This window comes from Pteropus vampyrus, unplaced genomic scaffold, assembly GCF_000151845.1.
Source record: "Pteropus vampyrus isolate Shadow unplaced genomic scaffold, Pvam_2.0 Scaffold36, whole genome shotgun sequence".
In the NCBI taxonomy this organism is placed as follows: Eukaryota; Metazoa; Chordata; class Mammalia; order Chiroptera; family Pteropodidae; genus Pteropus; species Pteropus vampyrus.
Window position 1 is genome coordinate 10248896 of NW_011888817.1, and position 15924 is coordinate 10264819.

General features: G+C 45.2%; 1 protein-coding gene across 1 annotated transcript in view; it reads right to left on the minus strand.

Moving 5' to 3' along the window:
• The window catches only part of CSMD2 (CUB and Sushi multiple domains 2), a gene marked incomplete at its 5' end in the record, with an annotated part of 295495 nt that overhangs the window by 223281 nt on the left and 56290 nt on the right, over positions 1 to 15924 (minus strand). The window contains one exon of the mRNA XM_023529432.1: positions 6837 to 7019. Within this exon, the coding sequence (XP_023385200.1) occupies positions 6837 to 7019 (183 nt within the window). The remainder of the gene's footprint in view (positions 1 to 6836; positions 7020 to 15924) is intronic.

Consider the following 15924-nt stretch of genomic DNA (forward strand, 5'->3'; position numbering starts at 1 on the left):
AAAAAATCAAATTACCGAGAAATAACCAAAAATAGAACAAACTGTTTCTCAGATCTGTGGCAGAATAACTTTGTCGGCTTTGAAAAGAAGTCAAAAATATTGAGAGATTTGTCTACGTAAAAATGTAAAACAACTGTACAATGCAAAATAGCAAAACTAAAAAAGAAAGAAAGCAAAACAAGAGATTGAGAAAACATGCATATCTAGTACCATAAAGAGTTTCTATCCACAATATAAAAAGAGTGCCTTCAAACTGGAAAGGAAAATGCCAACACGATGCTCTCATAGCCACGTGCTGGTACAGACAGTTGCTACAAAGGGACAGGAAACAGCAAAGGGCCCGTGTCCTTGCTGGACAGGGCCAGACTCAGACCAGTTGGTGAAGGGCCAGCCTTGGAGTCTCTGTCCAGGATCCTGTAATAGAAATCCTGACACCCCTTTCATACATCTTGCTCCCACAGGGACATGCCTCTGGCCCATAGCTACCCAGCAGTCTCTCTCCAGACCCTACTTCCTCCTCCCTTCCTGTACTCAACATACATGTGGCAGCAGCCAACCCCTTTGGGAACCACTGCAAACCAAGTACCTATACTGGTAGTGCACGTGTGTGTGCACAGGTGTGCATATGCGTATGTATGTGTGCATCAGCACATACAACGAACACCCTCTTTTGCACAGGCACAAAACATATGGTTTCTCTCAGACCCCGGTACTGCCACTTGGATGTTTCCTTTTTTACCAGGGCCCCGACTCTGTTCTCCCACCTTTCAGGCCCAAGCATTTAGCACTGATGACGTGTATCTACGGTGGATGAGAAGAGGGGCTGTTGCCTCGCAAACACTCAATGAATCAGTGCTAAATGAAAGAATGAGTCTTCATGGGAGCGAGCCTAAATGCATCTGCATCACTAATACTTTCTAGTTGAAAAACTAAATTTTGAATCACAAGAGCACACTTTAATTTACATAATTATGTCTATCTTCATGTTAGAATGAGCTCTCTGAGGTCAAGGACTCTGCCCAATTCATCTTGGGATTTGTAGCACTTATCACAACATTTGGCACTTTGCAGAAGTTGACGAGGCTGTGCTATAGGGATATATGCAACTTATACCTATTAAACCAGCAATTTTTAAAAGGCCACACAACTACTGGAGGTTTGGCTATGCTGATAAGGTTACAAGTGATATATGTGACCTCCATGAAAAAAGGCACAGTCGCTATGTTTAGAAAGTAGATGAACATAAAGGAGAAATATGCCATGTTTCTGGATGAGAAGGACACGTATTATATGAATCTTATTCTTAACCTTAGAGCTTTTGTTACTGGCATTATGAACTGGCACAACATTTTGGGGGAGCAATATAAGAATATATACATCAAGAGTTATAAAAAACGTTCATACCCTGGCTCAATGACTCATTCCTGGAAATTTATCCTAAGGAAATAATTTAAGAGGAGGAAAAAAAACAGCCACATCCACGAGGATGGTCATTACAGCCTTGTAGAACGTAATTGAACGTGATTGGTTGATGAAGTCATGGCCCATCCACTAGACAGAATATTCCGTAGATATTAAGAATGATAATTGTAAAAGACATGTAGCAATATGGCAAGATATGAAGCATCATGTGAATTTTAAGACACACAGAATATGAGATGGTATGTTCACTTTGATTAAAACCACAAGAAATATGTGTATAAGTGGGTAAGAATAAAAAAAATAGCTGAAATTGGCTTTGGTTTAAGGAAGTGAAATTAAGAATATTTGATTTTACCCTTTAAATTTACTTCAACTTTTTAATAACAGAATGTACTAAAAGCTTGTGTTGGGTATTGAGCTCCAGATACTTCTAGAAATAGAGTTATACACATTATATAGGGCATGGCAACAAGAAATCCCCCTGTCATCTTGAGCAGGATCACCCCCAGAAGCTCCCCAGTTTAGAATTTGTCCAGGAACAGTCATACCCTCTTAGGCAGTTGACTTTGTACATAGTAGGTGCTCAATAAAACAAAGATGGATGGGTAAATGGATAGAGGAATGAGAAAAGTAAAGATTAGGACAAGGCTTCAACACTGGTATATTGCTTATCGGTATACAATACTAGCATAGTTCCGACAAAGGTTATGCATCCAGCCCTCATGAATTGAACTCTTGTCAATCTCTGTTACTTCATGGGAGTAACTCAGACAACAGTTAGCTCCCATACTCTGGCCTAGCATTTTTGTCCTAAGACTTCTTTGTCCACCCTGCTGCAAATGACCCCTTCGATTCCGGAAACCTGGCGCAGGATTTGGAGTAGGAGCCTGCTCTGCCAATTAAGAGTTCAAATTCTAGCCCATCACTTAATGGTTCTATAACCAGTGAGCTTGTTACTTTATCTCCTTGACTTTTGTTTTCATCTGTAAAATGAGAGGATAAATATTCCATAAAGTTGTAGGGAACAGTCATATCTTCCCAGTGACATAAAACATTTAATAAATATCAGCATCTTCCCTTACCCCATGCTTTCTCACTGCCTTAATTCTATATGCCCTCTAGTTTAGTGTAGTCCTACTTAACATGCAAATACCCAGATTTATTCATATTTAGAATTTGACAAGACTCAATCATCCCAGACGAGTGGTTCTCAATCTTGGGTGGTTTTTTACCCCCTCAGGGGTTATTTGGCAATGTCTGGAGACATTTTTGGTTGTCACAACTGGCAAGGGGTGGTGTTACTGTCTTCTAGTTGTGTACAGGACAGGGATGCTGCTAAAATATCTTGTCATACATAAGACTGCCCCCCACAAAAAGGGTTATCTGGTTCAAAATCTCAGTAGTGCAGAGGTTGAGAATTCTGGTGACCTTGTGACCCAATCCACTATTTTGCTCAGCTATGGGTGTCTGTGTGTCCAGGAGGAGGGGATGGGGAAGAACTCAGGGAGGAAGAGCCAGGAAGGAACTAGGAGAGGACCATTTCCTACAGCATCCTTATGCAGAACATTCTCTTTTACCTCCCAACTCTTCAAGGCTTGGTTCAAACTCTGAATCCTCTGCAACATTTTCTTTGAGCACCCACTTCTCCCTCTCTTGGTCTCTTAAGATTCGGCTGCTGATTTGTAACTTGTGCTGTATACATCCCAGGAGGCCTTGCCTTCACATTTCACACATATGCCATATACATTAGAAACCGAGCAATTAGGATTCACACCTTCTCATGGTGGTTTGCAAAATGGGGAAGGCAAGCTTGCATTTGTGAAGTCTTTGCATATCTCTGGTGAAGGCTGTTTTGAAACTTCTTTTGAAAGTGGCTGCTAATGGACTGATAATTGGTTTCCTGGCTTCCTTAGACGTGTGAAGCACTCTGCTAGCCTGTCAACAAAGCAGCAAGTGTTGCGCAAACCACCGTCAGAGTTATTTGTATTCCTTATGGTATCGCTTTTTGTGGAGGGATCACTGGACATGGTTGTGCTGGAAAGGCTCTCTATTCTAAGTAAGGGGGTGAAAGGTTAGAGCTTCTGGGAAGGTGAAGAATATGTGCAGCCTGGCCAGAGATTTCTCCCCAGGACATCAAGCTGAGCACATTTCCTAGGCAGAGACTCAGTAGTTGTGAATCTAATGCATGGTGCTCAGGCACAAGGCAGACACTCAGTAAGAATCGTTGAATGGATGGAAAGTGGTACTACTTCTAACTAACTGATTTTGAGCAGTGATCCCTGGAGATGTGAACTAGCCAAGGAGGAAAAGAGAGAGAGGGGAAAGAAGCTGGCTCCACCTTTTCTTCCAATATGCTTTTCACTGTTAGAAACACCACCTTCTTTAAAACCTAGATGAAAAAAGACCATCTATTGAGCTTCTACTACTGTGAGGGCAGCTCAAAAGCCAACAAAATTATTCTGAAGGCTCTGCTGGCTACAGAAAATGTTTTGAAACATGAAGGAAAGAGTGTACTTGTGTAGTCACGGCGGGGCAATTCCCTTGTAAGGAACTGTTTTTGAAGAAAATGTTTCAAGAGAAGAACAATGCACTGCTTTGCACTTTTTCGAAATTTGAGCCATCAAATATTTCCCCAGTCCCCTTCATAATTCTCAGAAGGAAAGAACAGTATTGTTTGCTAAGTATTAAGTTAATATTTATTGTTACTCTTGTGTGGTAAAACTTAGGACACATAAGCTGACTTTTGCTAGAGGTGCTTTTGTATTTACATTCATGACTGCTTGATAAAACATAGAGACTGACTGTACTATTTTATATTTTTATAGAGGGCTTACAGATGTTGTCCCTTTTCTACTGATCACACAGTATGATATATTTGATCTGGGGTCAGGAGCAGAACGTCAAAGTTTAACATTATCCCTCAATCAAAGTATGACCTGCTGTGTAAATGACCCACTTTAGGAAGTGGTTTCCAAGCTTTTATTGTGGAAAATGTGAGAATGGGTCATGTCACGGTTATCTTTTTCTGTAAATAAGACCATAGAGGCTTGGAATTTTTGGAGCCAGAATGGAGTGCTACCCTCTGAGATAGACTAGTAAATCGAAATCCACAGAGAAGTCCTGGCCACGGTCATGAAGCAGAGCTAGGACAAAGAAACGAGGCTCTAGATTTTGAATCCAAAGTTATCTTGGTGCACAGAGACTGTCTTATCACCATCCTTTGGCCACCAGTTAGATAGTGAGCTCCCTGAGGGCAAAGCCTAGAACCTATGGAAGCATCAGCTTAGGGGCTGGGTACTCAGTAGAGAGCTGACAGATGGCGCTCCCTCACCTTCATGAAATACAAATGCGACCTTGCTATGTGGTGCGAAGGCATGGGGCCAGCTGGCGCTCTCTGGCCTCCTCCACTGAAGTCAGCATCCTTGAGACTCAAGCTGTGCTCTGTTACATCCAAATGACTAGAAAAACCTGAGTGATGGGACTGCCTTGGGGACGCCATCCCCCGATACTCCAGAATCATCCGGAAGAAGAAACGCCATGCCGGCCTCCTAGAACGCCTGCTTCACAGTGCTCACCAACAAGCCTCTGGCTCCTCTTCCTTATTTTAAACCACAGCAAGCATCACTTGACCCTTGTCAGGACAGCTCTGTCTTCTTCTCAGACGTTTGTAAGCAGTGCCCAGTCACTGGAAGCTGCCAGCCATGCTCTTGAAAACCAAGGAACTGCTGGGCAGCACTTCAGGGTCCTCTATCCTTCTCGAAGTTCTAGAAAGATCTCCTAAAACTACTCTTAAGAGCCAAAGAGTCAAGTAAACCCTGGGAGGACTTGAGTGACAGCACTCCAGGTAGCATTCTGCTTGTGGGACAGAGAACTTTATCCTGCTCCCAAGTAACTGGCTGGTTCTGCTACTCACTTCCTTCCTGCCAGCTTTCCACCCCAGAGGCCTGACACTTTCCAGTTCTCCCTGCCTTGATTTATACAGACAGATTTCAGAGATGCAGCCCCTGTGGTACCCGGGACTCTCACAGCCAGTATCTTTACCTTTTGAGGCCCTGCCTTCAACCTGCCTCGTGAAGCTCCACCCCATCCACCCACTCTTACCTGGGCTTGATCTCTGTGACTGTCAGACCCTTTGTTCCTGTGTGCCCCGAACTGCTCCCTGCTAATCTCTCCGGCCCTCCAGGTCCCCTCAGTGCCAAATGTGCTATAAGGCTAACACTGTCTAAATTCTAGCCACGTCAGGTCACAGAGATGGGCAGATTTCATGCAATTTTGTTATTTTCAATAAGGGTGATCTGTTTAATGTGTATCTAAGAGCAATTTGATCTTTAAACCTCGGCAAGAATTTTTACATAAATTCACAAGTCTTCAAAAATGCTTTGTCAAACCAAACGAAGTGATTTTTTTTTTTGTTATTGTTGGAAAAATATAAGCACCATGGTATGACCCGACTCACCAACTCACACACCAAACTCTCAGTCAGTGGTGTTGTTATTCCCTCCCTCAGCCCCGAGGGGCCACATTCTCTAGCGTCAGCACTCAGAGGCCCTGAGAAGCCCGCCGAAGTGGGAGAGAGGAACAGAGGGTCAGGCTGTCTGCCCTTCCCTGAGTGAAGCAGACTGGAAGAGATGGAGAAAGTCAGACGGCGAGGGTTGGGAGAAGAGCTGACAGCCCAGAGAAGCTGGAACCTTTGATTTCTCAGCGGAGAACAAGCCTGCTCCACCTTTAGCTACACACAGCCCCCTCACACTTCCCAAACCTACTGGGACCCTGGACTTAAGTACTATTTGCGCCGAAAGAATGGTCATACCAACTAAGAAGAAGAGAGAAGAGTCTCCTTATTATCTTTATAGAACAGAGCACTCGATTCCAACCCTTTCGCCAAAAGATCAATAATCCAAAGATAGCTCGATCCCCATCCCTCCCTAAATCCAATCTAAGAGGCAGCAATTTGAGGAAACGTCTTATATTCTGGCAAAGCCATGATTTCCCACAATACCCCGAGGCTGGTACAGCGTCTACACTCTTACACACCTGCCAGTCCTTTACACTCTGGCTTGACTACCTGATGTCACTGGCAGCAACAAGGGCGAGGAGGGCAAGTCTGGGTCTGAGTCTGGCGGAACAAGCCCCAGTGGCCTCTGTCTTGCTCTCCAGCATCGCCAGAGGGGTTAAGACAGCATTGAAGAAGGTCCCCAAGTGTCAAGAACAATCATTCCCAGTGCTATGGTCTACATTACTGCTGGAAATGAGGACCCAACCAGTCATGTTGTGAAGAATAGGAGAAACCAACCAGAGTGAAGCTGCTGTTACGACCTGCAAGGTTCCCAGGGTCGGGGCCCCGGGATTAGAGAGGAAAAGGGCCTCTGCTCTCAGTGGAGACCCCCAAACTGGCCTCCTCCCCGCTCACTTACACACACAGCCTGGCTTCTTAGCCGACCACTGGTTATTCTTTTGGCACGTGATTGCCTTCTGCCCCACCAGCTCAAAGGCAGGCTGGCACTCAAACTTGAGAGTGTCACCGTGGTGAAAGCGGGAGCCTTCCCTCTGGCCATAGGCAGGTACACCAGGATCACCGCAGCTGCCCTGCTCGATCTCTGAAAGACAGGAAGGTGAGAAAACAGAGACGAAAGGTGATTTCACTCCTCTCGTGGAGCTGGAGGTCCATATGATACGCCCTGCAGCTCCCCTGCCATGAGTCAGTGATCAGAGTGACACAGGTAGGATCTTTAATGAGAAATCCTGCATGTCCCGTTTAAACGTAGCAGCCAAGGAAACAGATATCATTCTAGATATCATTCTAGATATAATTCTAGATATCAAATGCCTGAGACTTGTATCCTTACAAAGTGTCCTAGGATATTTTCATTCTGGGAAGGTGGGTCTATATTCTTTGTGGGATACCTATCCTACCAGTTAATAACTCCCAAAGTTTGGAGACTTCCTTACTGAACTTGACTATGCATTCAAATTACCGTCACTTGATAGATCTTAAATGCCATCCATTCCCAAGCAGCAAAAGAAGCACGAGACGAGAAGGCAGCTGACACTTTGCTGCCTGCCTTTCTCCAAACCAGAGAGTAAGTGAGAACCAATATTTGCTGCTTTCTAATATGAAAGCAATTTCATTAATGTGCATATATATATAATTTGAGATGGTAGCAGGTAAAATGGAACAAATGACTCATTAGCTATGCTTTTAAGTTCTTTTGATTTGACAGTGTTGAGTGAGACACAGACTGGGTTCCCTGAGATAGCTCTCGGGCCTGGACTCAGGGGGCATGATGAGCTGGCTGTCTCATGGGAGAGTCAGTCAGGACCCAGATACTTCAGGAAAGGAGTCTGTCCTGGTCAAGTCCCTGGAGTTTCCTCCAGAGCCACCCCTGCTTCCACTAGCCCTGTGTTTGGTGCTTGGAGAGATGAGGGTGGAAGAGGTAAGAGGGGAGGGAGGAGGAGAGGGGAGCAGGAGGGACTCTGTTCCCAGGGAGGAAGGCGCCCTGCGGGAAAGACAGGGAGTAATGAATGAAGTGACAGATGGTGAGGTGAGGTCTGTAAGAGTCCCATGATTCGAGAGAGAGGGGGCTGAAGTAATGGGATGTTATTTGGACACCTTCCCGGGCTTGTCAGGCCAAAGGGACCCTGGCTTTTCTGTAGACACCATTATGGGCTGTCAGGAGCTAGAGTCCCTGAAGTCGTCACGTGTGACCTGACAGAAATGATTCTGTGAAAGCTTTCTTATCACAACTGCTGGGCTTCTGTGGGCTGATCAGGCTAGCCCCATGCACTGCCAGATATGAATGGGTACTTGGCTGTCGCATTCATGTTAACCCCAAACCAGGGCCTCCAGCCTACCACTAAGAGCTGGCAGAAGCAGGCACGCTATGGCTGGCATTGTGTGTGTGATCTCAGTCAAACATCTAAGGTCCTTGGGTGTAGGGGAAGGAGCGGGGTCTGAATGAACATGCCACCTGACAGGTCTAAAGACTCAGGTATAGACCAGCTCACCCACCTCTCATCTTACACGTCCCCTTGGCCTTACCCTCTCTACACACGCACCTGCTGAAAGCACAACTGAACCCTCCTTCGAAGCTGGCTTTCCTCATGCCAGGGCTGGGGGAGGGTATACACTGAGGCCTTCCTGAGAAGGTGGTCCCTTTGCTCTAGGTCCCAGAGCTCCAGGGTGTCTAAAGGAATGGAAGAAGTGGCCCTTGAGATAAATCAATCTGGAGAAGCAAGCAGCAAGGCCCTTCTTCCAGGTGTCCCCACACACGTTCTCTCTGGGATTCGAAACCCTGGCAAGGACTCACTGCAGGCATTCTGAGACCTGATGACAGTTACCCAGCATTTGAAGACAGAGCTGGATCCTACTGCCCAAGACATGTAATGTTTCCTAGTGAGACCCTGCCATGCTATAGAAGATATAAATGTGGGGTACACCTTCCTATGTCCCTGCCCACAGCAGCTAGTCTGAGGGTGTGATTAACTCATGAGAACCAGTGTCCTTAGAGGAAAAAAAGAAATCTGTGCAGTCCTCCCCACTGTGTAGACAAGGCCCACACCCAACCAATTTCTCATCGATATTACCAGAAACATATAATGAGCACCTGCTGTGTGACAGTACCTGTGCTAGAGACTTGAGATCTGGATATGGGCTCTGCTCTCAAAGGCTGAACAATCTAGTCATGATACAGACAAAGGAACAGATATTTATGATGCAGGGTGATTCGTGCTGTGGATGTGCTGGAAGGATCACCTACCTCAAGCTTGGAAGGTGGGGCTCCAAATAGGGTCTGGGGAATGAGCACTAACCTTGGTTACAAACTTTTAGGGGGGCCCAAAAACTCAGCAACCAAGACAAATAATATCTGAGTGCAATATCTTTTAGAAAATCAAAATTAATGCATATAAATCAAATCCAACATGGAAAAAAAAAAAAAAAAGAAACCTAACAAAACTTAATAAAGACCAGGTTCAAACAGCACTTACACGACTCACCTCATCTGTCTGACCCTACTCCTGGCCATCAGGGCCTGTTGGTGTTTAAAATGTTAATAATATTTGTTATCATGGATATTTTGCATGATCTTGGTTTTTAAAAAAATATTGTATTGAAATATTATTTATCTTAATTGACTGGGATTTTTGGCATTCCTTACTCCCTCAAAGTTTATACCCAAGGCGAGTACCTTGCTCACCTCATCTCAGTCCCTGCCCTGGCATCAGGGAAGGCTTCTTAGAGGAGGTGGTTCCTAAGCTGAGGCCTGAAAGCTGTGCAGGAGTCAGCAGGTCAAAGGATAGGTGGGATTCAATCACAATAGCCAAGAAATGGAAACAGCCTAAGTGTCTGTCAATGGATGAATAGGCAAAGAAAAAGTGTGTGTGTGTGTGTGTGTGTGTGTGTGTGTGTGTGTGTGTGTGTAATGACATATCATTCAGTGTTAACAAGAAGGAAGTCATGCTATTTGTGACAACATGGATGGACCTTAGGGACATTATACTAAGTGAACTAAGTCAGACAGGGAAACACAAATATTGTATAACCTCATACATAACCTATACATGGACTCTAACAAAACCAAACTCATAGAAACAGAGTAGAGTGGTGGCTGCCAGAGGCAGGAGTGGGGGAAGTAAGTGCAGGTGGCATAAACTTCCAGTTGTAAGATGAGTTCTGAGGACACAATGACAGCACGATGACTACAGTTAACAATACTGCACTGTGTATTTGAAAGCTGCTAAGAGATTAGATCTTAAAAGTTCTCATCACGCACACACAAATTGTAACTGTGTGAGGTGATGGATGTGTTAACTAACTGTATTGTGGTAATCATTTCACAATATATATACATACATCAAATCATCATGTTGTACACCTTAGACTTACATAACGTTATATATCAATTATATCTCAATAAATCTGGGAGAAAAGAAAGAAATAAGTGGAAGAGAAGGGAGCAGAAGGACCCTTCAGATGGGGAAAAACCCATGTAACGTCTCAGAGGTAGGACTGTAGGACTACAATGATAACAGTGAGAACTAACAGTTATCATAACAACTAACTTTTAGTTATATAACTAAAAACTCTGGTACTGATTATATTCTGGCAGCCGCCCTGGCCACTTCACATGTATCGATTCATTTCATCCTTACGATAACCCTGTGAGCTAGGTACTGTGACTGCCATTTTAAAGGGGAAGAAACTGAGGCACAAAGAGATTATGGATTTATCCAAGGTCAGAGCTGGAAAGTGGTGGGTCATAGATCCAAACTTGGGCCACATGGTTCTAGGGCTCTTAACCACTGTGCCACATTGTTTTTCTTTCAACAAGGCGATTAGAAATGGGGCTGGAAAAGGCACGCAGGGCCAACCCAAGAAAGGGCCTGTATGATCTGCTAACAAGGCTGGATTGTTGATAGCAGGCAATGGGGTTCATTCTATTTCGCATTTCATATTGTGTGTTTTAAAAGATCACCCTGACTGCTGTTTGGTGAACGGCCAGGGGCAGCAATTCTGGATGCAGGGAAATCATTCATTCATTTAACAAACATCTGAGTATCTACTTAGCATGAGACACTGTGGTGGGCACTGGGGGTGCAACGGAGAACAAGGCAGACACAAGCCCTGTCTGAATGGAGCTTCCATTCTGGCGGGAGGCTCACAATAACCTGGAAGATGTTTTGATGGCATTCTGGACTGGGCACAGGCAGAAGGGGTAGGGGGAGACAGAAAGATGTGGGAAGTCTAAAACAGGAAGAAGCCATAGGCCACACAGAGTGAGGATATAGGAGATAAAGGACAGGCATGGGTCTACAATGACTGAAGGGTTTGGCCTGGGCATCTGGGTGTGCTTTGACTAAGACAAGAATGCAGGAAGAAGAGCAGGTCCAGAGGGTGATCAGTAGGGCATGCTGAGTTTTGAGGCACCTGTGGTACCTCCAAGTGGACACAGCCAAGATAAAGTGGCTACGGGGGTCTTAAGTTCAGGAGAAAAGTTTGGTCTAGAAATACAGAATGTAGGATTCGGCTCACAGATGGTAAAAGCAGCCATGAGAAGGATGAGACTACCCAAGGAGAGTGAGAAGAGGTGTCGGTCCAAGACAGAAGAGTCAGGAACATGATAGGCACCAGCAGCTAGTCTAGAACCCTGGGAAGAGTTGGGTCACAGAAGCTTAGAGAACAATGAGCTTCAAGAAGATCGACAGCATCGAATGCTGCAGGGAAGTTTAAATGGACTGAAAAGCAAGTTAGTTTAGATACCAATGGCATTTTTCACAGAACTAGAACAATCCTAAAATTTGTATGGGACCACGAAAGACCCCAAATAGCCATGGCAATCTTGAGAAAGAAGAACAAAGTTGGAGGCATCATGCTACCTGATATCAAACTATACTACAAGGCTACAGTAATCAAAGCAGCATGGTACTGGCATAAAAACAGACATATAGATCAATGAAACAGAATAGAGAGCCCAGAAATAAACCCATGCCTATGTGATCAATTAATCTACATTATAATCTATAATCTAGAAAATAGAGTAAAGACAGTCTCTTCGATAAATAGTGCTGGGAAAACTAGACAGATAGATGTAAAAAGAATGACACTAGACTACTTTCTTAGACCATGTACAAGAATAAACTCAAAATGGATTTAAAACTTAAATTTAAGACCCGAAACCATACAAATCCTAGAAGGAAACACAGGCAGTAAACTCTTTGATGTCACTCTTAGTTATATTTTTTAGGATATATTTCCTTGGGCAAATGAAAGGAAGTCAGTGTTGATACTGATGGGAGTAGACCAAGAGCAATAGCGGGGCCAACATCCAGCGGGAGAAAAGAAAGATGATACGAGAAGAGTAGATGCCATTTAAAGAAGGCATTTCATGGAAGTGACGGAATAAAGAGAAGTTAGGTGGTAACTCATGAGGCGTATGGCCTTGTAGGGGTCAGTTTAAAAAGATTTTTTAAGATGGGAGGAACCCGACCGTGTTTAAATGCTAAAGGAGGAGAGACAGAGATAGAAGTAGAGATAGAGACAGATAAAGATAAAAATAGGGATAGAGAGAGTGAATGAGAGATAGTAAATTGCTAACTGAAGATATGGAGGAGAAATGAGGAATGATAGCGTGAGGCTCTAGAGAAGGCAGGAGGCATGGGACCCAGAGCACGCGGCGGGGCTAGCCTTAGAGGCCTGGAAGCTCCAGGTGGGAAGAGGTGATTATGATGAGCTTTCAGGTAGGACTGCAGGAGGTTGAAGGAGATCCTGTGATGACACAGGCTCCGTGTGCTAAGTAGAAGAGGAGGTCGTGGTCTTTGCCGAAGGCGATGGACCAGTTGTGGGGAAAAGGATTTGATATTGACAAGAATGTGTGAAGCGATCCCTGGAGAAGAGGAAATCATGGCTAGATAGATTGCTATGTATCTCTGGGACCCACAGAGGGTGGAGATGACTCAGTTACAGGGGTACCATGAACAGAGCTGTGTGACTTGTCCCAGAAGCCCTCAGTAACTTGGTTCATATAGAAGTGGAAAAAGGGGCAGCAAGACTGGTTGAGGGGTGGGGTTGGGTTTGCAAGGATTTGAGGATATTAAAAGAATGGCTGAAGTGTTATCTAAGGAGCTTAGGCTAAAGGAGGAAAGAAATGAGATGAGCAGGAGGGAATGGAGAGTTGACAGGTCAAGGGAAAGATGGTGAACAGGAGTGGGGGGGAGTAATGAGTTTAAGAGCTGGAGAGACAAAGGGTCCTAGAGCAGACAGGTGAAGTTAAGATTTCAGAGGTGCTGGAGAACAAGGTCAGTCTGGGGACATGAGCTGCTTGCACTGCAGAGGGCTGCTGGGTAATGGTGACCTCAAGGGGAAGTCAAGTTTAAGTGGGCATTTGGTGAAGGGGTCCAAGGCATTGGAGACGGGGATGCAGAGACCACAGAACTAGGATCGGGTGGAACGGGACAGGAAGAACAGTGCGGGTGGTTTGAGAGTTCGAAAGCTCCTTCCAGAAAGGCAGAGGGGGCTGGTGGCCTGTTTCTGTCCTCTCAGTGCCCCTTGTCCTGTTCTGGGCCTCCTCTCCAAGCCCAGTGTCAACCCCTTCTGAGAACACAGGGACCAAGGCCCCCTGGCTTTTTGCGTAGGGGCTTCCTGCCTGAAAGGCGCTTGACCTTGACCCTCAGGATCAGGTGCTGACCAAGTCTGATGTCGGCCCAGAATTGCAAATGGATAAACCAAATTCTGACTTGGAGAAAATTATACATGCAATTGCCTGCTACCTGGTATAATATATTTCCATATAATGTTTACTCTCTCTCCCTCCTTTTTATACCAAAAGCAAGCTTGGAAACACGAGATGAGTGCTTCAAAGACGCCTCTGAATTCCATCATGACTGAGCTCTGCTGTTTGGTGTATTTGCTTTCCTCTTTCTTGGCTGTTCTATTCCTATCATCAGTGATCAACCTCACTGTCTTCTCCCCAGGTTTTTCAATTTCTAATACCAAATTGAAATCCTCTTTTATGACAATGTCTGTACAGAGGGAACTGCATCATGTGTCTCTATAAATTCACTATTTGATCTGCTCCAAGAAGGGCAGTGCCACTTGGAGGAAGCGGGGGTGGGTGTCCAAGTTTGGGCTGCAATCTGCTGCTTTTCCAAATGGGCGGGACTTCATTTCTTCCTTCGTTTATTCACTGTCCCCTCAGTCTGGGCTGCAGCTTCCTCGCCTCCCCTCTTTCATGTGGCCAACTCTTCATGTTACGGACTGCAGCTTAGGAGGTCACCTTCTCAAAAACGCTGTCCCCGACCATGCATCTTAGAGATTTCCCCTTTTCTTATCTCTCTTGGAATCCTGTTCTTTTCCTTCATAGCACTGACTGCCTTTTGTAAGTATTCATCTATTTTACAAGTTACTGTTCTAGACATTTGGGGTACAGCAATGGGGAAAAAAGTATAAAAATCTCTGCCTTATGGAGCTTACCTGCCTCTTCCCTCTATTCACCAACTCAGTCCCTTTTGCTGCCCTCTGGCTGCCTGGTTGACCTTCTTTCTCGTCTCCCCACCCACTAGAGGTACATCCTGTGAAGGCTGATTATGTATTGTCGATCACTGTGCACCCAGAACTTAACACAGTGCCTGGAACATAGAGAATATTGTTTAGTGTGTGAGTTCAGCTGATATTTATTGCATGGAAAGTGTGCCAAATGCCATGCCCAGAGCTAAAGTTATAGCTTCCTGACCCATGGCCCTGCCCTTGGAGAACGAACAGTCAGGAGGGTACAGAAATAATTACAACGTAAATGATGAGGGCAAGGGAGGAGGTGTGAGCCTGACCATATAGCCTTTGGGGGAGCAGAGGAGGCTGCTCAGGCCTGGGAGGGGCAGAGAGGCTTCATGGAGGTTTCCCGAGCCAGACATGGAATCAGCTTGGATTCTGCCTCTCCCTCCCTACCCATAGTCCTCGCTAACCACCTCGTGTGGCTCCTCCTCCTTCCATACATGTGGCCAGCTCTGCTCTCCATCCCTTCTCTCACTGCCTTAGTCCACCCCTTGCCATTTCTCACCTGGATGGTAGCATCAGGCAAGATCTGGTCCCCTGCCTCTTCCTTCTATCTGTACTCAGCAAAGCAGTGCAAGATCGCTCAGAAATAAAAATATAATCATCTCCATGTCCTGTTCATTCTTTCCTGGCTTCCTAAAATCCACAGATTAATACCTTAACTCCTTGGCATGGCAGGACTGTTGTCTACCCCCTCCAATCCCAGCCTCACGTTTGGCCATCACTGACCTTGAGATTTATACACTCTAAAACTGAGTGACCTGCAGAGAGGCAGGATAGTATGACGGTGAAGAGAGAGAACTCTGGTGCTGGCAAGTCCTGGACCTAAATCCTGGCTCCGCACTAAGCAGTGAACCTTGAACTCATTTCTCATTCTCTCTGAGCCCTGGTTTTGTCATCTGTAAAATAGAAGTGGTAATAACAGCACCCATATTATAGGGTGGTTTTGAGGTTCTAATGAGCTTACATATATAAGACGATTGTCAAAATGTCCGGCACATGGCACGTAACCAGTAACCAGTGCGTGGTTCCTCATTGTCATTTTGTCCTGTGTTGGCAGAGCCCAGCCTGCTCTCACGTGGCTCTAACTTGGCACCTGTTGTCCTCTCTTCTCGAATGAACAACCCCTGCTTGTCTGCCAGACAAAGCATCATCTTTCAGTGTCAGCTCAAGTGCTTCTCAGCCTGAGATCTTCCTGTGAATTGTCCAGGCTGACCTAGGAGCCCTTTCTTTCTCACTCAGCCCCCTTGGACACTTTTCTGTTATCACTGCAGTGCTGCAGTTTTGGGCATATACTTCTCCCTGTTAAATGGAAAGTTTCTTGAAGACCAAGACAGTATTTTTGAAATGGCTCTACTTTCAGCTTCTAGTAGTGTCAAAGGCACAGAGGAGGCATTCAATAAATGTTTGAAGAATGATGAGAGGAAGATGGAGGGAAGGATAGAAGGAAAGAAATA